The sequence below is a fragment of the Saimiri boliviensis genome, chromosome X (genome assembly GCF_048565385.1).
Source record: "Saimiri boliviensis isolate mSaiBol1 chromosome X, mSaiBol1.pri, whole genome shotgun sequence".
In the NCBI taxonomy this organism is placed as follows: domain Eukaryota; kingdom Metazoa; phylum Chordata; class Mammalia; order Primates; family Cebidae; genus Saimiri; species Saimiri boliviensis.
The window spans coordinates 115,450,181-115,471,787 of record NC_133470.1 but is presented as its reverse complement, the minus strand read 5'-3'; the positions used below and the strand labels follow the sequence as shown (position 1 = coordinate 115,471,787).

The 21,607-nt window shown below is 40.6% G+C and overlaps 1 protein-coding gene and 1 pseudogene across 3 annotated transcripts in view; one reads left to right on the top strand and one right to left on the bottom strand.

Moving 5' to 3' along the window:
• The window catches only part of LAMP2 (lysosomal associated membrane protein 2), a 46,206-nt gene that overhangs the window by 13,895 nt on the left and 10,704 nt on the right, over nt 1-21,607 (bottom strand). For 2 of the 3 annotated variants that reach the window (XM_074391911.1, XM_003931089.4), the window contains exons 2-8: nt 18,431-18,549; nt 16,593-16,806; nt 9,510-9,668; nt 8,372-8,556; nt 6,548-6,670; nt 2,789-2,852; nt 1,921-2,085 (exon numbers count right to left, since the gene is read on the bottom strand). In XM_074391911.1, the coding sequence (XP_074248012.1) occupies nt 1,921-2,085; nt 2,789-2,852; nt 6,548-6,670; nt 8,372-8,556; nt 9,510-9,668; nt 16,593-16,806; nt 18,431-18,549 (1,029 nt within the window). The remainder of the gene's footprint in view (nt 1-1,920; nt 2,086-2,788; nt 2,853-6,547; nt 6,671-8,371; nt 8,557-9,509; nt 9,669-16,592; nt 16,807-18,430; nt 18,550-21,607) is intronic. The other variant, XM_074391912.1, reaches the window with a different exon arrangement.
• LOC120361851 (histone H3.3C-like) lies at nt 19,312-19,720 on the top strand (annotated as a pseudogene).

Here is a 21,607-nt window from a genome sequence, read left to right as displayed (position 1 = left end):
AGGCAGATTAACTCTCAGTGGTAGAGTGAATGTCTTTTGGGAAAGTGGAAACAGTATCAGCAAGGTATTGTGTGATGAGAATAGCCAGGCTGGCTCTGCAGTCCCTTTAGAGAAGGGGGTCAGCAAGCTGTAACCCGTGGGCCAAATCTGGTCCAAGAGCTAAAAATGGCTTTTACATTTTTAAATGGTTGAAAAAAATATTTTGTGACACATGAGAGCACATAAAATTCAAATTTCAGTGTCCATAAATAAAGTTTTATTGGATCACAGCCATAGTCATCTGTTTATGTGTTGCTGTTTTTGTGCCACAATAGCAGATTTGAGTAGTTACGACAGAGACCATATGGCCCCAAAACCAAAAACACTTACTGTTTGGAACTTTACAGAAAAGTTTGCAGATCGTGACTTAGAACATATGATTTTAGTGGCTGCAAAGTTAAGAAACTGGGACCTCTTAACTAATTTGAGTGTGCTTACTGCACTTCTTTTCTGGTCAGGGGTGGCAGCCTAAGGGGGCTATTTTCTTCTAGAGTGGTCTGATCCAGTCAAATCCAATCAACACTATTCTACCTTACTGTAATTCTATTTCTTTCCCCATACAGTCAAGTATTACCTATGCATTGTATTTATAGGTACCCACAGCCAAGAACCTAGTTCCACAAATGGATTATACATTCAATATCAGTATTAAATGCTGCATATCTCTTTGGGTGTTATTTTTAATTCTGTGTACATAAAAACCAAAGTTTCAAATTAAGACAAAGAGCACAGCTCATCTCTATTACAGCTGACTAGATAAACAGGCTTGAACTGATGATAGTAAGACTGCAAACAATTTTAAACTGTAAACATAAATCTGGACTTAAAATTAGGGGAATAATGAAGGGGAGCCAGACAAAAAGTCCAAAAATAAAGCTAGTAAAGGATCAAAATAATTGAAGTACATAAGCAAAACAGGCAAAAGGTAAAATTAATTATTGAAAATATTTTTAAAGTGTAACTAACATCTTCAGTCACAAGAATGGTAGGGTGGAGACCTCAATTTATTGTGATCTAACCAAGGCAGACTAAGTAGTCAACACCACTGCAAAAGCAGTCGAATGGCTCACAGTATATTTGCTTTTAAACACAGCTTCCACGTTTCCTTCCAAACCACAGAATTAATGGTTAAAAAGGATGTGGATGATTTGAATAGCTCTGCTCAACAGAGTTGTGATCCACAAACCCCCAATTTTAGGTAATGGGCTTAAAAGGACAAGTCAATTAAGGAACTTTATGTACTTTTTTTCTTCATGCAAATTTTAATCTTGTAATGCTAAATATGTCTTTCATATTCGTATGAACACATTATAATGAGCCCTTCACAAAGGTTTCATTAAAAACCTAATAAATACCACCATTAGCCCTAAGTGATCTTCAAAAAGCCTCATTCACACTGGCACATGCTTTGAAAACTCTCCAGATCACACTGGCTGGCAAAAACATAGTTCATGATATCTGAGGCTTTGCTATCGCTCTTTATCTTTTGTTTTAACAAAATCAGACCAAACTGCTTTCGTTCACGTATGAAAATGTTTCCAGTGAGAAGATGGCCCCAGGAAGCAGATGCAAGATGCTCAAAATTGTCGCTCCCAAGTACCATCTTCCCTACAAACGAAAACCCGTACCTCAAATAAAGCTTCTATCAGTTTTTAGCATTAAGAACTTCGTTGCAAATAATTTTAAGATAAAAAAAAATCACCTCAGTTGAGCAAAATGATGAGCCAAATACAGAGTTGCACAATTTGCTCAAGGCTATGAGACCTCTGGTGAACTCATATTCTTCTATTTCAACATTTAAATGTCTATGATTCAAAGGAAAAGCTACCTATCAGTCAACATAAGAACATAAATTATTAATGAAGTTTGCTTGATTCTTACCTGTAGAATACTTTCCTTCTATCACATTGAAAGGCTGAACCCTTAGATCAAAGGTATTTATCTGAAATGCTCCAGACACTGAAACAGTCTGCTCTTTGTTGCACATGTAAGAACTTCCCAAGGGGGCATCCCAGTAGCTGAGATTATTATTTGCAATGCTGAAAACTTCAAAGAAAAGAAACAGGTTAGTCACTTCTTATCCTATCAACATCAAAAATGGGAAAGGGCCAGGTATACTGGCTCACGCCTGTAATTCCAGCACTTTGGGAAAGCCATGGTAGGCAGATAGTGTGAGCTCAGGAGTTCACGCCCAGCCTGGGCAACATGGTGAAACCCTGTCGCTACAAAAAATAAAAAATAAAAAATTAGCTGGGCATGATGGTGTGCACCTGTAGTACCACCTACTTGGAAGGCTGAGGTGGGTAGTTGGCTTGAACCTGGGATTAATCTGCGGTCGCGCCACTGCCCTCTAGCTTGAGCACTGAGCAAGACCCTGTCTCAAACAAACAAAAAGGGACAGTCCTCAGGGTTTTTCAGGGAAGTATGGGAGCCTGGGGGACAAGATCAACCCACGAAAAGCAATTTTTACCATCACTAGGTTCCCTTATCTTTCTATAGATGTTTCTATAGTCTAAAAATCAGTCCTATCCTTAATTATTATCTACCATACTTTGAAAAGATGAGATACAGGAAAAGACAGAACATCATAGTTCTAAGTTACTGATTTTAAGGTATGATGAAGGTACACTTTTTACATAGCATCTTCTGTCTCATTAAATAAGGCACTATTTGGTAATAAGACCATTATGATTTCTAATCCTTCAGGGTAAACCACACTCTTTCTTCCCCAGGCCAATGCTTTGCTTACCAGAGCCATTAACCAAATTCATGCTGACGTTCACTTCCTTCAGATAGAATCGGTTTTCATTTTTCTGTTTGAAAAAGAGCTTCCAGTTAATCAACATATGACAACTGTCTACAGATAACAGATACAGTTAATATCTACAGAAGAAAATCAATCTAACACTATTACACAGAAGAAGAAACCATGCATTAGAATAAACTGCAACCAAGTAAAAGAGAACTCAAAATCTAACAGAAACCCCTTTCCTCTATATTTTGTTCCAACTTTAGGAGCATAGGTGTAGTCATGTGGATCTTGGACACTTGAAGGTTTATCTCCTCAATTTTATTCCTCCTGTCACTTGCTGAGCCCTCACCACCTCTAGCCTGGATCACAACAGCCTCTTAAGTGGGCTCCTCCAGCCTAATCCTCCCTTTTCACTGCTATTATCTTTCTGAAGTACTCATCCGATCAGCCAGTCATTCTTACTATTTCAGAGTGCGAATACTCCAGGAGCTACCAAAATGAACCACACTTCAATCCTGCCTTTACCCTGTTTGCAATCTGCCAGGGAAGCTGAGATAAACACATAAATAACCGTATTACAAAAAAGAAAGTGAGAAGTCATGAAAATAGGAGAGAAATCACTTCCAACTAAGGGAGGAGAAAAAGTAATGCCAGCTTAGGGATGGGGCATTTTGAACTGGGCAGGAATTCTCTTAGGAAAAATGTAGGAAAAGGGATATTCGAGAGAGCAACAGCATAAATAAAGGCAGTTAGAAAATAAGCATAATCACAAGTTTTTATGCTAGCATTTGAGTACTTACTAAGTACCCAGCACTGTTCTTAAAACTTTACACATGACGCTTCGCTGAGTAATTATAACACTCCTATGCAATAGGTGCTGATACCAGCCCCATTTGGGGATGGAATAATTGAAGGACAGACATGTTAGGTAACTTCCCCCAAAGCTACATGGTTAGTAGTCAGTGAACTGGGATTTAAATCCCAAAAGTATGGCTGCAGAGTCTATGTAATGATGGTTACTATGTTCTCCTACCTCACAAGAAGTACAGAGAGGACAGAGTGAGGGAAACACCCTGAAGGAACTGCAGGAAGCCTAAGGTTCGTAAAGAGACAGTGAAGGCTAAAAACGCAGGCTGCGTTGCATGGGAGAAAGGAGGGCTTGAACTATCCGTCCATGGACTTTAGATGTTACCTTGTTGGCAAAAGAGAAACATTGATGGTTTCTGAGGAGAAATGTGCCTTAGGACCGTCAAGCTGATGCAGAACATTGGAGAAGGTGAGGAAGAGGAGCGATCAGGCAGGAGCTGTTTGAATGGTCCAGGTGAGAGGTAATGTGGACTGGACCCAGAGCAAAAGCAATGGAGAGTAAAAGCTAGGGGACAGACTTGAGAGAAATTTCAGGAGGAAGCATAAAGGAGGCCTTCATGCCCTCATCACATCCCTCCTCTACTTTGGCTACATCTCAGCTTAGCATTCAAGACTCTCCACAATCTGTCCCAACGACTTTTCCTTACTTCACCAAACATATAACACGCCTCATTCTCCCAGCTGCTCTTGATTATGCCCTTTACCCAGGGATAATCTGCACTTTCCCACTTACTCTCCTTATCTCCCTATATACAAATCTGACCCATCCTTCAAGGGCCAGCTCAAATGCCATCTCTGCCATTAAATCTTCCTGACTCTCCTCCAGCCAGAATGAACCTCTCCCTCCTCCATTCTCCTGCAGCACTTTGTACTCTTCTCTGGTCTGGCATTCATCCCATTTCACATACACCTTCCACAGTACTCTACTGCCCACAGAATCGAGTTCACAAGCCTTGGCATGGCATGTAGGCCTTTCACAAAAATGGTATTATTTGTGGATTTCGCCCATTACCACTAAACTGTGGGTACTTTTAAGAATACTGACTTTCTTCTTCGTAACCTACCATAGCAGCCTGCATATAACATGCTCGAATGCTATAAATTCTCCTAATGAACATCTATCATGACAGGGTTGAAGGCAATCATGGGCTCCACTGAACTCTGGGGATACTGCAGGTGTCTCTTGATTTTTCAGAGTGCCTGGAGCATGATTAAAATGTCACTATTTTGGATTACATTTTAAAATAGACTGCTGGGTAAATTAAATACTATAATTCTTAAATATTAAACATTGCCCTATGAGAGTCAAAAGAAATCATGTTCCTTTTAGGAGCCTACCACAGCTAGAAAGATCAAACTCAATCACTTGAAAGGAATAAACCCAAAATACTACTTTCCTTGTTCATATTGACCATAACCTCTATGAGGTAACTTTAAAAGAGAATGTGCCTGGGTGCAGTGGCTCATGCCTGTAATCCCAGCACTTTGGGAGACTGAGGCAGGTGGATCACGAGGTCGGGAGTTTGAGAGCAGCCTAACCAACATGGTGAAACCCTGTCTCTACTAAAAATACAAAAATTAGCCAGGTGCGGTGGTGCACACCTGTAATCCCAGCTACTCAGGAGGCTGAGGCAGGAGAATCACTTGAACCTGGGAGGCCGAAGTTGCCGTGAGCCAAGATCATGCCATTGCACTCCTGCCTGGGTGACAGAGCAAGACTCCATCTCAAAAAAAAAAAAAAAAAAAAAAAAAGAGAGAGAGAGAGAGTATAGGAGTTTGAGAATGTGCCTGAAGCTTTCTTTTACCATACGGGAGAGGACAAGTTTAATTAGACATTTTCAATAGTAATTCACTGGTCACATGGTATGTTAACAGAGGAATTATTTGAATGCTGGAAATAGGAAGATTTTTGCAAACCTTTCCAAAATATAACTGCCTAATGGAATCCTCAATTACGCAGCATATACTCTATAGAGGAAAAAGTGCTTTAGACTCAAAATACCAAGTTCACATACGAAATAGCAACATACCTACTTTTTATATATCAGATGTTGAGATTATTTCCCCATCCCCAAACACAGTAATCTGATTTAAAAGCAGAATTGGTTTTTATCTAATTATACAATATTTTTAGTTTGAGAATAGTTGGTAGTTGAACAATTTCCCTCACTTACAGCTATCTTCTATTCCACCACTCCCATTTGCTACCACGTGTTCACACATACATCCCCTCACAGAATTATGGGAATAATAATTGCTTCTAAGAAGGTGGAAATGAAGGTCCCCAATGATTAATTTATGCTAGCAAGAAGTAGAACAGGTATGCTTAACCCAAAACCTTCTTTTTAGGTTCCAGCTCTTGATCAACAACAAAAACCTGAAAACTGCCATCATAAATGGTCCCGATTTAATGACTTCATACTCACACTTACTCAGAGCTTTGCACATAGTAAGTACTCAATAGATGTTACCTATTTTTATTACTGACACTATTACAAATAATATAGCCCCCAAGAGGCTTAAAATAGTATCACAGAAAAACATGAGCATATCTAACCAATAACAGAGAAAAATTAGCATGGAAATTACTTATATATGGATACATCAGACAATTGTGGTTTTTTTTTTTGATGTGAGTTCTTACTCATACCCTAGAGTCTATATAATGGCAAAATGGCCATTCTTGGTGAATATTAATGCAAGAGTCTAGTCCACAGACCACTGCACAGGCTCTGAGTGATGAACAGGGATGAATGGACTATACTTTATAATTGAGTACTGTAGAACTGGAAACTAAAGCTAAATATCCCCCGCCCTCCATGCAGCGATTTAGACTTTCAGATGTGTTTCTAAGAGAATGAACCTAACTTTAAAAAATCTGTTACTCACCACAGCAAAGACAAAGTCAAGATACTTAATAGTGCTGCTATTCAGCCTAAGTAGAGCAGTGTGAGACTGGCAGCTGCCGGTGGAGTGAGTTGTATTGGGGTTGATGTTAATAACTGAAGCAACCTTCAGGAGAAGAAGAAAGGGAAAAGGTACAGGTTAGCTATCAAAGTGGCCAGCAAAGCCTTATACTCTAACAAAACCAACTTCAGCGTGGAACAAAAAATCTTTTGTCTGGATACTTAAATTCATGGTGTCTTAACTTTCAAACAAAGTTGGCATGGGCCCTCAAGCTATGACTCAGATAACTTAAAAAAAAAATCAAGAGGGAAGCTTCTACAGTAATGAGCCAAATGAAAACACACATTTTTATGGAGCACAAGAGCCATCTGTCTCGCTTGTTTAAGTCACAGGATCCTGGAAATCGGATGTTCCCTGGCACTCCCTCTATGCCCTCAGTGCGATCATGTACTTGAACACATCTACATGATCCGAGTCATCAAATAGCTGGAGAAATGGACAGCTGTGCCATTCCTGTATGCCAACCTACAGTGCATTTCAGATCAAAGTTTGAAGAAGTTATATTTTAAACTGACTGAAATAAAGGCCAACTGTTTGTACTCTGATCCACTGATGGTAAACAGAATCTAAATCCCAAAGAGTACTTTAAACTGCTAGGTTTTCTGCTAGCCAAGACAACCTGAAAGTGACATTAACACTTCATGGTTATAGTAACTCCTAACTCCTAATCAGGCTTGACAAGCTAACATGAAATCTCCATTTAAAACTGAATTGGAGCCGGGCGCGGTGGCTCAAGCCTGTAATCCCAGCACTTCGGGAGGCCGAGGCGGGTGGATCACAAGGTCAAGAGATGGAGACCGTCCTGGCCAACATGGTGAAACCCCGTCTCTACTAAAAATACAAAAAACTAGCTGGGCATGGTGGCTCGTGCCTGTAATCCCAGCTACTCAGGAGGCTGAGGCAGGAGAATTGCCTGAGCCCTGGAGGCGGAGGTTGCGGTGAGCCGAGATCGCGCCATTGCACTCCAGTCTGAGTAACAAGAGTGAAACTCCGTCTCAAAAAAAAAAAAAAAAACTGAATTGGTGGCTCACACCTGTTATCCCAGCACTGTGGGAGGCTGAGGCAGGCAGATTACGAGGTCAGGAGTTCGAGACCAGTCTGGCCAACATAGTGAAACCCTATCTCTACTAAAAATACAAAAAAATAGCCAGGCATGGTGGCACACGCCTGTAATTCCAAATACTCGGAAGGCTGAGGCAGGAGAATTGCTTGAATTAGGAGGCAGAGGTTGCGGTAAGCCAAGATTGCGCCACTGCACTCCTACCCAGGCAACAGTTCAAGACTACATCTCAAAAAAAAAAAAAAAAAAAAAACTGAATCGGGCCAGCACGGTGGTTCATACCTGTAATCCCAGCACTTTGGGAGGCCAAGGCATGCAGATCACTTGAGGTCAGGAGTTCAAGACCAGCCTGGCCAACATGGTGAAAACCTATCTCTACTAAAAACACAAAAAATTAGCTGTGCATGGCGGTGCACACCTGTAAACCCAGCTACTCAGGAAGCTGAAGCAGGAGAATCACTTAAACCCTGGAGGCGGAGGTTGCAGTGAGCCAAGATCATGCCACTGCACTCCAGTCTGGGTGACAGTATGAGACTCCATCTCAAAAATAAAAACCAAAAAAGAACCAAAAAAAAAAAAAAAAAACGGAATCATTCTAGTAACACTACCCTTGGGCTGCAGGTACGATATACAATATTTGAAATGAAATACAAAAAGGATGTATTGACAAAAGTGGACACCTATACCTTATCCTGAGTGATGTTCAGCTGCAGCCCCATGGTAGCCAGCAGACAAGTACCATTGCCATTATTAACTGAATAAGTTCCAGCTTCCGGTTTTTCCTTTGGAGTAGGTGTTGTAGTAGGAGACGGCACAGTGGTGTGTATGGTGGGTACCACTGTTGAAGTTTTGTCTTTATCACACAGGAACTCTAAAAGAAGCAAAAAGGGACAAAAGAAACGAAAGTGGACTTGTTCTTAATTCATAAGGCCAGGGAAAACAAAACGAAAAAATTCTCATAATAGAAGTACAAAAGGGTTGGATTAGGGGAAGAGAATATCTTGTTAGGATATTTGAAACTAAATTAGGCAGAAGTTCCTAAACTGCTGCTTCATATACAGACAATCTACCTGAGTTAGGACACAGCAGGCAAACTCAGGACACAGCCATATGTTTTACCTACTCACACATGGCCACATACTCGTCTTTTTCAGACCCTTAAATCTTTTCATTTCCAAAGAACTCTGCCTGCCTCTGATACAAAATTCAGAGATATAAGTCTTGAATTTTTTGGTTCTTTATTCCTACATACAACCACCACAAGGAAGGATACTGTTTACTAGAAAAAAGCTTAGAAATCATCAAAGGACTTAAATACAAATGAACCATTTATCTGCATTAGCCCTATGGCAAATCATAAACATTTCAACCTCTTTTTAGGAAGTGTTAGTCGTTTTCCAGAACTGGTAAATCAGAAATTATTACCTTTCCATAAAGCTATGTAAAAATTATAAAATCAACTTTAAAAATTCAAGATTAGAACATGAATCTGATTTCTAAGCTTTGGTCTTAGAACTGCTAAAAAGTTGATAATCAAGCTATCTGAGATCTGTTGAAACAATGATTAGGTTTTACCAGCTGAGAACAGTATATGCAGGGCCTTTTAAAAGATCACTCCACAACATGTACACCAAAGATTTGAAATTGTAATTTCTACAAGAATAAGAATTGCTATTATTTACAAAAACTTTATAGCCTAGTAGAAGCTATCAATAAACCTTAACATATAAATGCTTTCAGATAACAACTTCAATGAAAGCTACCTGGTATATTCTACTATTAAATTAGGATCCAAGCATAGAAATACATACTTCAAGTACTCACCATTTTTGCTCACTGTGCCATTTTGGACAAAAGCTTGTACATGAACATCCCAGTACTGCTGGACAACATCATTATTTTCCAAAGTTGATAAACTATTGCATCTAAAAAGCTCATTCAATGGAATTTTGATGGCTAGAGGGTGATGAACAGTATGCATTCCTATAAAACAAGATTAACAATGGCTGTTTCCAAGAAGGTAGGAGAAAAGGGATAATATAAATATATTTGTATAGGCTTTCTTCTTCTCTCTGCCTGCCCCACCCCAGGCCCAAAGTAATAAAGGGTATAGCATGCTCAAGGGCATGACCAGCTCACTGTGGCTAAAACATAAGGAGTAAGGGGAAAGAAGAAACGGGGGTTAGGGGCTAGGCACAGTGGCCCACGCCTATAATCCCAGCACTTTGGGAGGCCGAGGTGGGTAGATCACCTGAGGCCAGGAGTTTGAGACCAGCCTGGCCAACATAGTGAAACCTCGTCTCTACTAAAAAGACAAAAATTAGCTGGGCGTGGTGGTGGACACCTGTAATCCCAATTATTCGGGAGGCTAAGGCAAGAGAATTGCTTGAACCCAGGAGACGGAGGCTGCAGTGAGCCGAGATTGCCCATTGCACTCCAGCCTGGAAGCAAAACTCTGTCTCAAGAAAAAAAAAAAAAAGAAAGAAAGAAAGAAATGACAAGAGCAAAATTCTGTCTCAAGAGAAATAAAAAGAAAGAAAAAAATAGGGGTTAGAAAGGAAAGAAGATAAGTTGCAGGTGATCATACTTTGAAGCATCTTCTATGATCTGAGGCCAGTTTGGGCTTTTCTTTTTAGCAGTAGAGGGCTAGCTTCAGTTTTAAAGCAGGAAATAACACATATATAATTTATTTTAAGAAAGATAGCAAATCTGTAGGGGATAGGCAGGAAGGAAACGTTTTCAGGCAAGCCACTTAAGAGGGAAACAAGAAGGGTAATGGTTAAGGTGAAGGGTAAGGGAGGGCTGCCTAAACAATGGTGTGAGGCAGTAGAAAGAGCACAAAGAAGCCAAACTGAAAACACCTATCTATGGTACAATCAACAGGACTGAAAGACTGTAACTAAGGAAGCAAGAAGCCGGGCGCAGTGGCTCATGCCTGTAATCCCAGCACTTTGGGAGGCCGAGGCGGGAGGATCACCTAAAGTCAGGAGTTCAAGACCAGCCTGACCAACGTGGAGAAACCCCATCTCTACTAAAAATATAAAATTATCCAGGTGTGGTGGCATACGCCTGTAATCTCAGATACTTGGGAGGTTGAGGCAGGAGAATTGCTTGAACCCAGGAGGCAGAGGTTGCAGTGAGCTGAGATCATGCCATTGCACTCCAGCCTGGGCAACAAGAGTGGAACTCTGTTTCCAAAAAAAAAAAAAAAAAAAAGGAAGGAAACAAGAGAGATGGATTAATCATGGATTTGTATAGTAATTCCTTATTTTTATGCTACTGTTCCCAAGTAAGTTATATTAACTCCAATGAGCTTATAGAACCTCTTCCTGGATGAAATTTAAAGATGATCCCATTTCAGGGAATTTTCAGAATATGAAAGCAGTAAGTTACAGCCATTTCGTATAGTTTTTATTAGCCTCCCTATACTGAAACTTCAAATGAGATGATCACCCAAGTGGTTTGGCTTCATTTGGAAAAGTAGCAAGAAAGGAAACTATCCAAGGTCCTTAATACAGGCCGCCTTCTGTGCCTCTCCATCATGTAGCAAGCAGCCATATAATGCTGCCTTGGCACCCCCTAATGGCCATAGGAATTTTTTTTAAAAAACCAATGAACTAGAACATTTTTCCCAGAACTGCTTCTCACCGTTAACAAAAATGAATAGATACGTGAACTGGCTGTATATAGACAGACTTCAAACACAAATGAGGGAAAAAACAACTTGCAGATATATTGGAGTTATACTACGAATAGCTTTTAAAAACTGTGTATTGCTTATGAACATGTACTTATGTAGTAAAAAACAAACATAAAGATAGGAAGGTTATACCCCAAATTTGTAAGAGTGTTTGGAGGCAGGCAAGGAGGAAAATGGGTCTGGGGAATGGAGACAAAAGAAATATCAAGTGTATCTTCAACGTTTTATCTTTTTAATCAAAAAGTGACACAAACATTAAAAAAAACAGCACTTATTAATTCTATATAACAGGTACATATAGGTCTGCTATATTATTCTCTGTACATATATATAATCTTTATATATGTGTGTGTATACACACACACACGCACACACACACACACACACAGGTAGGGCCTTTTAAAAGACCCTTATTATATATATATATATAATTTACATATATATAATTTTTTTTTAGATGGACTCTTGCTCTGTGTCCCAAGCTGGAGTACAATGGCATGATATGAGCTCACTGCAACCTCGACCTCCTAGGTTCAAATGGTTCTCATGCCTCAGCCACCCGGTAGCTGAGATTACAGGCACACACCACCATGCCTGGCTAATTTTCTTATTTTTAGTAGCGATGGGGTTTCACCATGTTGGTCTCAAACTTCTGACCTCAGGTGACCCAGTTGCCTCAGCCTCCCAAAGTGCTGAGATTACAGGCATGAGCCATCGCACCCAGCCAGTTCATTTCTCTATTTTAATCATGCAAAATTTTTAAAAAAGAAAAAAGCAGCTTCAATGTTACCAAATTATCAGATGCCTAAAAATAAATTAGTAGTTTTTTATTTTTTGAAATGAGTGTCACTATGTTGCCCAGGCTGGTCTCATACTCCTGAGCTCAAGCAATCGGCCTGGGCTTCCAAAGTGTTGAGGTTATAGGCGTGAGCCACTGCCCCGGCCTAAATTAGTATTTTTTGGGGGGGTGGGGGCGTGGGACAAGGTTTCACTCTGTTGCCCATGCTACAGTGCAGTGCTGTCATCTCAACTCACTGCAACCTCCACCTCCCAGGTTCAAGCGATTCTCCTGCCTCAGCCTCCCGAGTAGCTGGGATTACAGGCACACACCACTACTGCCCAGCTAATTTTTGTGTTTTTAGTAGAGACAGGGTTTCACCATGTTGGCCAGGCTGGTCTCGAACTCCTGACATCGAATGATCCATCCGCCTTAAAATCCCAAAGTGCTGGGACTGCAGGCGTGAGCCACTGCACCTGGCCATAAATTAGTATTCTTGAAACACTGAACTGTATCAAAAACAACTATCAACAGTCCATTTCAGGAAGTCATTTAACGTTCCAAATAGTTTCAAATATCTTATTATATAGAAAGCAATAATTTAAAAAGTAATCCTATCTTTGTTTTAAATAAAAGGGGAGAGAGAGAAGTGTTAACATTTCAGGGTCCATAGTTTTTCTATCCAAGTATGTCAGATTAAACCCCTCCTAATAACTGCTAACAACTGCTGCCCCTGTGGTCAGTTTTTTGTTACATCGGCCCTTGATTATTTTAAGTCTCTTAAGCTGGCATCTCTGCCTGCAGTCTCCTCACTTCTCAACTAATCCTGAAGAATTTCTTTATAAGCTACTGTCTCTGCTTTGTTATATCATTCTCCTGCTTTAAAACCTAAAATGGTTCCCCAGTGCCTACCCCATCAAGCTAAATATCTCTCCTTGGCTTCCAAGGCCCCCTATAATTTAGGCCCACTGCCCTTAGCCAACTTTATTTTTCTTCTGCTACACACACAGCCTCTGTTTTAATCAGGCAGTTCTCCAATTACTGCTGCATATGCTATGCTTCCCCTTGCTGGAAACATCCTGCTCAAAATCCACTGCTTACTTAAATTGTACCATTAGCTGAGTTGCAGCTCAGGTTCTACTTCTCTACCATGCTTTCTCACTACTCTAACACACACTGAGTCTTCCTTTATCACTCCTCCTAATTAGGACCACTTGTGGGAACACTTTTAAATCAGCCAGTCTTTTTTTTTTTTTTTTTTTTTTTTAAACAGGGTCTCTCTCTCTCTTTCTCTGTGTGTCACCCAGGCTGAGTGCAGTGGCGCAATCATAGCTCATTGGAGCCTCAACCTCCTGGGTTCAAGCAATCCTCCACCCCAGACACCCAGGTAGCTAGGACCACAGGCACACACCACCCCACCCAGTTTTGTTTTGTTTGTAGAGACGAAGTCTTACTATGTTGCCCAGGTTAGTCTTGAACTCCCTGGCTCAAGCGATCAGCCTGCCTTGGCCGCCCAAAGTGCTGGGATTACAGGCATGAGGCACTGTGCCCAACCTAAATCAGGCACTCTTAACCACAGGGATCCACATTTGGGCTCAGGGACTATGTTCCATATTCAGAGTTTACTGTGTACTTTTTCTTTTTTGAGAGAGAGTCTAAAGGTTTCCTCACACTGTCAGAAAAGATTTATGAACCCTGTATTCCTCCAAACAAAAATGCAAACAACAACAGAGTCAGACTGAGCTCAGTGTTTTCCAATTTTTCCATGTAACTTGGGAATCACATTTAGCTTTGTCTCCCCAGCTCATTCTTAAGCTATTTGAAAGTGAGGGGCAAATCTTATACTAGCTCTGAAAGGCAAATCAGGGCACAAAGATAAACCGATAAGATAGCCAATAACCATTTGTTTTAGTTATACTCTCAAACTAGGAGATTAATAAAAAGAACACTAGGATTTGATTTCCAAGTCTCATTCTGCAACACCTCCCAAGTCTTACATGAGCTTATTTACTTCTGGTTCTTTTGAATATGATCTTTTGAGATCCCTAAGTCCAAATGAGTTATTAATCCCCAGGTCTAGGCAACTAAAGCTCATCTACCTGTGTTTCTAGGGTCAGAATGAAACACTGTCTGTGAGAAGAGTTAAGTTACTACAAATACCACATTAACTCAATCTCAGTGAGTGGAGGGGCTGGGAGAAAGAAGAGAATTATATCCCTAACAAAATTAAAATCTCGACTGGGTGTGGTAGCTCACGCCTGTAATCCCAACATTTTGGGAGGCCGAGGTGGGAGGATCATCTGAACTCAGGAGTTTGAGACCATCCTGGCCAACACGGTGAAACCCCGTCTCTACTAAAAATACAAAGATTAGCCAGGCACGGTGGCATGTACCTGTAATCCCAGTTACTCGGGAGCCTGAGGCAGGAGATTTGCTTGAACCCGGGAGGCGGAGGTTGCAGTGAGCTAAGATCAGGCCACTGCACTCCAGCCTGGGTGACAGAACAAGACTCCATTTCAAAAAAAAAAAAAAAAAAAAAAATTAAAATCTGTACACTCTATATCTTCAAAATATTTTAACATGCATTTCACTTCTGGGAATTACTAGAATAGCCTAGTTGCCGACGCCTTCCCAAGTTCATTTTGACCCGAAATTGTCTTAAACTAACAGCAAATGTTGACTTTAGTCTCCCCTTATCCATGGTTTTTGCTTTCCCTGGTTTCAGTTACCAATGGTCAATTGAGCTTTGAAAATATTCAGTGGAAAATTCCAAAAATAATCAATTCATAAGTTTTAAAATGTATGCCGTTCTGAGTAGCATGTTGAAATCTCTTGCTGTCTTGCTTTGCCCAATCAGGAACATGAATCATCCCTTTGCCCAGTATATCCACATTGTAGCTATTAGTCACTTGGTAGCCATCTCAGTAATCAGATAAAAAAAAAAAAAAAAAAAAAAAAAAAAAACATAATATAGTCAGGTGCAGTGGTTCACACCTGTAATCCCAGCACTTTGGGAGGCCGAGGTGGGTGGATCACCTGAGGTCAGGAGTTAGAGACCAGCCTGACCAACATGGAGAAAACTCGTCTCTACTAAAATACAAAATTAGCTGGGTGTGGTGGTGCGTGCCTATAATCCCAGCTACTCAGGAGGCTGAGGCAGGAGAATTGCTTGAACCCAGGAGGCAGAGGTTGTGGTGAGCCAAGATCATGCCACTGCACTCCAGCCTAGGCAACAAGAGCAAGACTCCATCTCAAAAAAAAAAAAAAGAAAGAAAAAAAAAAAAGAAAACCATGGTATTTACTGTATAGGGTCAGTATTAACTGCAGTTTTAGGCATCTACTGGGGGTCTTAGAATGATACCCCCTGAGTGTAATGAGGGACTACTACTATACCTTTAACTGATAATTTACTTTTCAATCAAAATCCAACCTAAATGAGAAAAACATTTGAACAGGAGGCATTTCTCCTAGTTTCAGGTTACTTAACTTGTACACATTTAAAATAGCTATTAGTAGCCAGGTGCAGTGGTGCATGCCTATAGTCCCAGCTATTCAGGAGGCTGTGAGGCACGAGGATCGCTTGAATCCAGGAGTTCGAAACCAGTCTAGTCAACATAGTGAGACCCCCCCAGTCTCGAAAATAAAGTAACTATTAGTAAAACATTTTCTCATTCATCAAAACTTTGCTTAGTGCCTACTATTGAATAAAATAATAGTTAAATATATGAATTCTGCAGGTCAATAGACTACTTCAAACACCAGCTCACCTGCTTACTAGACTGTGATGTTTAGAAAAGTCATTTAATCCTATCATTTCCTTTACCTGTAAAAATGAAGCAACGTCTACTTTCCAGGGTTGCTGTTAAGGATTAAGTGAGGGCCGGGTGTGGTGGCTCACACCTGTAATCTCAGCATTTTGGGAGGCCAAGGTGGGTGGATCACTTCAGGAGTTTGAGACCAGCCTGGACAACATGGTGAAACCCCATCTCTACTAAAAATACAAAAATTGGCTGGGTATGGTGGCGCACGCCTGTAGTCCCAGCTACTTGGGAGGCTGAGGCAGGAGAATCGCTTGAACCTGAGGGGTGGAGGTTGCAGTGAGCTGAGATCACGCCACTGCAGTCCGGCCTGGTGACAGCGAGACTCCGTCTCAAAAAAAAAAAAAAAAGGATTAAGTGAGATGCTGCAGGTAACACTATTAGGGTAATGTCTAGTACACAGTAAGGCACTCAAGCAATGACAGGAAATATCATCACTGTGTTGGATGGCGTCATATGTGCTCTGCATGGGGTCAGTGGGAGGTGTATAAAGACATGAAGTTTCCATTCTAGTTAGGAAGACAGACATTCATAACAATTTTTAAATTGTTTACACTTTTATCATTAATAAAAAGCAAGAGAACATAGTACAAATCCATTCTTAAGGTTACCTTTATCTTTAGCATCAGGAAATGTTATGTTATCACTAGTGTTGTAGGAAAATGAGATGCTGTCAATTGAATAAGTAGATGCCGCCTTGGTAAAATTCGCAATCCAGGAAAAACCAGATCTAAACTGCACAGCTATTTTGGGACCACTCTGATCGTCTCCACATATGCTTCCATTATATGTCACAGCACCAAGGTCTGAAATGTTTTGGGTTTTCTAAAAGAAATAGAAGTTTGGGGGTCAGAAACAAACAGGCAGCAAGGAGCACCAAGCATTTATGCAGGGAATGCCACTTCAGCCTAAATCATACAGTCTCCGTGGCCAGGTTGCCCTTTGCCTGGTTTGCTGTGTAAACCAGTCCCTGATTCTTCAGGTACATACCATTCCTCTGGACAAATCCATGTATGTCTACAAAGAAAAGGAAAGCTGGCTTGAACTGCTGTTCTTAAACTGATTTTTTTTTAAATTAGGTTGTACATGGTGAAACCCCGTCTCTACTAAAAATACAAAAAATTAGCTGAGCATGGTGGCGCGTGTCTGTAATCCCAGCTACTCAGGAGGCTGAGGCAGGAGAATTGCCTGAACCTGGGAGGTGGAGGTTGCGGTGAGCCAAGATCGCGTGCCATTGCATTCCAGCCTGGGTAACAAGAGCGAAACTCCATCTCAAAAATAAAAATAAAAATAAAAATAAATTAGGTTGTAAGTATTCAGGACCTTAACAAAAAGAAAATAAGAAGGCAAAGGGATTAAGAAGAGACGCCAGCCAGGCATAGTGGCTCACACCTATAATGCCAGCACTTTGGGAGGCTAATGCGAGCAGATCATGAGATCAAGAATTTGCGACCAGCTTGGCCAGCATGGTGAAACCCCGTCTCTACTAAAAATACACAAAATTAGCTGGGCATGGTGGTGCACGTCTGTAATCCCAGCTACTCGGGAGGCTGGGGCAGGAGAATTGCTTGTACCTGGGAGACGGAGGTTGCAGTGAGCCGAGATCATGCCACTGCACTCCACTCTGGGCGACAGAGTGAGCCTCCATCTCAAAAAAAAGAAAAGATTCCAAAAAGGGGGAGATTTTAGTATTAGGTTGGCGCAAAAGTAACTGTGGTTTGTGCCAAAAAAAAAAAAATCGCTTACTTAGGTTGGTACAAAAGTAATTGTACTTTGTTTCTTTAATGGCACAAACCGCAATTACTTTTGCACCAACCTAAGTAAGCGATTTTCTTTTTTCTTTTTTGGAGATATTGTAGAGTCTTGCTCTGTTGCCCAGGCTGGAGTGCAGTAGCACAATCATGGCTCACTACAGACATGACTTCCTAGGCTCAAGCAATCCCCCCGCCTCAGCCCAATGAGTGGCTGGAACTACATGTCTGTGCTACCATGCCTGGCAAATTTTAAAATTTTTTGTAAAGATGAGGTCTTACTATGTTGCCCGGGCTGGGCTCATGCAGTTCTCCTGCTTTGGCCTTCCAAAATGCTGGGATCACAGGCGTAAGCTACCACACCCAGAGGGGAAGCTATTTTATAAAAGGGCAAGCTTTGGTGCTAGCACACTTTAAACACTTTACAGAAATAGTTAGACCTGAACACCATATAGTCTTCAGATGATTTGCCCTTAACCAACTCCGACAAAAACTCCCAAGAACCAATGAATCAGAAGAAATATTCATTCTAACACTAAGCAGAATAACTTCTAAGGGTGTATGCTACAAAAATCCCAGAGTTTAATCGTTAAGTCAGTCAACATGGAATTTCATTTTTATACATGTATCTAAAGGATAAAAAAGTCAATTTAAATTCCTACTATAAAACTCAAAGAAAAATTAAAATATTTACTTACATAAGTTTTGTTTGTAGTTTCATAGCGTACTCTGAAAGTCATCTGCCATTTTGCATAAAGGCAAGTGGCTTTTTCTGAATCTTGCAGAGTAAGTTCCAATGCATAAGACCGCAAGGCTCCTGGATTTATTTTTAAAAAATAAGACTTTAAAATTGTACTACAAAAGAATATATAAAATAAAAACAAGCTCTATCCACCTCTGAAGTTCAACCAGCCCTAAAATGAAACCAAAGCATTTTATATCTATACATATATACATATATATGTGTGTGTGTGCATGTGTGTGTGTTTGTGTGTGTGTGTGTATAGCCTGCTGATCGTTTTTCTTTTTCTTTTTAACAGAATCCTGTTGATAAAGTTGGCATTATCCCTTACCAAAAGAATGGTTACTAGACCTAGGATGCCTAGGTAATGACTTACACTGGTGACATTTAATTGCTTTCTGCCTTCAAATCATCATTTCCACATGCATTTACACCTTACTAGTTTTGTTTTAGACAATTACAGTTTGCCTATTAGGACTTGTGATTTTTGAGGTAAATGAGGTAAGAGGAAGCCTGGTAGGGGTGTAAAACTTCTTTCAAACCAGCTGGTGAAACATTCTCTGCAAAAATAATGATAGATCTGATATGCTATCATCTAGTTGCTTTAAATCCTGTTGCAATCTATATAACCTATGACACATGGATGTCTTCCCAAATGATTTTATTCTGATGTGATCAGATACTCTGAGTATCATGTAACCAAAGAAGCAGAGTTACAAAGGGCTGTTAAATCCATAAGAAAAACATGAATTATTGGTTGTTGCTGTCCAACGCCAGCACTGCCTCTCGCTTGCTGAGCTCCAGCTGAAGAAGGTTAAGTCAGGAGGTCCCAATACCATGGCTCGTACAAAGCAGACTGCCAGCAAATCGACCAGTGGTAAAGCACCCAGGAAGCAACTGGCTACAAAAGCCACTCACAAGAGTATGCCTTCTACTGCAGGGTGAAGAAACCTCATAGTTACAGGCCTGGTACTGTGGCACTCCGTGAAATTAGACGTTATCAGAAGTCCACTGAACTTCTGATTTGCAAACTTCCCTTCCAGCGTCTGGTGCGAGAAATTGCTCAGGACTTTAATACACATCTGTGCTTCCAGAGCGCAGCTGTTGGTGCTTTGCAGAAGGCAAGTGAGGCCTATCTGATTGGCCTTTCAAAGACACCAACCTTTGTGCTATCCATGCCAAATGTGTAACAATTACGCCAAAAGACATTCAGCTAGCACGCTGCATACATGGAGAACGTGCTTAAGAATCCACTATGGCGGCCGGGCGCAGTGGCTCAAGCCTGTAATCCCAGCACTTTGGGAGGCCGAGGCGGGTGGATCACAAGGTCAAAAGATCGAGACCATCCTGGTCAACATGGTGAAACCCCGTCTCTACTAAAAATACAAAAAATTAGCTGGGCATGGTGGCGCGTGCCTGTAATCCCAGCTACTCAGGAGGCTGAGGCAGGAGAATTGCCTGAACCCAGGAGGCGGAGGTTGCGGTGAGCCGAGATCGCACCATTGCACTCCAGCCTGGGTAACAAGAGCGAAACTGTCTCAAAAAAAAAAAAAGAATTCACTATGATGGGAAACATTTCATTCTAAAAAAAAAAAAAAAAAATTCTCTTCTTCCTGTTACTGGTAGTTATGAACATCAGATACTTTTTTCCTATGGGGTCAAAAGGTACCTAAGAATATGATTGCGAGTGGAAAACTAGGATACAGAAGTCAGGTATCAGCAGTTTTTCCATTTTTATTTGTGTGTGAATTTTTAATATAAATGCAGAGACGTAAAGCATTAATGCATGTTAAAATGTTTCAGTGAACAAGTTTCAGCAGTTCAACTTTATAATAAGCATAAATAAACCTATTAAATTTTTCTGTACAATATCAGCATTTGGATTTTTTTTAAAAACAAGTGAGTTTCTTATTGATGGCAACTAAATGGTGTTTGTAGCATTTTTATCATAAAGTAGATTCCATCTATTCACTCTACTTTTCTAATTGAGTTACCCTACATGCAAGTGCATGTTTTTAATGTTGTCTGTCTTCTATGCTGTTCCTGTAAGTTTGCTATTAAAATACATTAAACTATTTTTAGATGAATATCAAGAAGGCATGCCTCAGCAACAGCTTTCAAGTTGCATACAAGAGCCTATCGTCATGCTCTGGAGTCCTGGCTGCTTTGAAAGCCAGGATATTATACTAAAGCTTGTGGTTACTGACAGTGACTAAATGCATTGGCTAAGACTCAAAAAGACTTTGTGAGGCCTAAGTAGGTTTTATGATCATTCTTTTCTAAGTCCAACACGGAAGGGAGCTGTCATACTTACTGATCCAAGGCTACTCTGCCGTGGAGCCAAGAACTCCAACACAATTTTAATGAACTGGAGGTTTGCTTTTTCTATGCAGTCTTTCTCAGTCTTGTTTAATGTCTCTAGCTTTAGTATACTATTCTCTTTGTATTCAAAGCATTCAAAACTAGTGAAAATAACCAAGAAAAGCCTCACATACATTAATCATTTTCTTTCCAAAGATATTAGAATAACAGGAAGAAGACCATGGAAAACAGTAATAGTATCAATGTGTCCTGGGGTGTGAGAACTGACCCGTTTTATGAAGCAGAAGGTATAGGTTGGGATTCAAACTTATCATTTAAAATCCAAATCAAGATAGCACACCTGGTGGCCCATAAACAAGAGATAAGAAATACCCTGAGGGTTCTAGCATACTCTGTTCCATTCCCTTCACGGCCTTTCTGCCTGGGAGTGCAATTCTTTCCACTTCTTGGTCCCCAACTCTAACTGCACAGGGACCACTTCTACTCAGTATCTCTCACCTCAAACTCAGCAATTCCCAAACTAAAATTTATTCTTCTACTTCCTCCAAACTGGGCCCTCCTCAGCCTCGCTGGCTCTAAATGAAGAGTGGGACTAGTCACTCAAGCTAGGTTTCAGAAACAGCCTCTACTTCTTTCTCTTCAAGAAGTCCTATTGATTTTTTTCCTTCAAATCTTCTCTTAAATCCAATCTTTGCCTTTTATCTCTACACCCCACTCCTGAATTCTGACAGACAACTCCTAGATACCCCTAAAAGTGCTGCCAGATTAATAATCCTTAAGTACCATTTCCTTTTAGGACATGTTCTTGTTC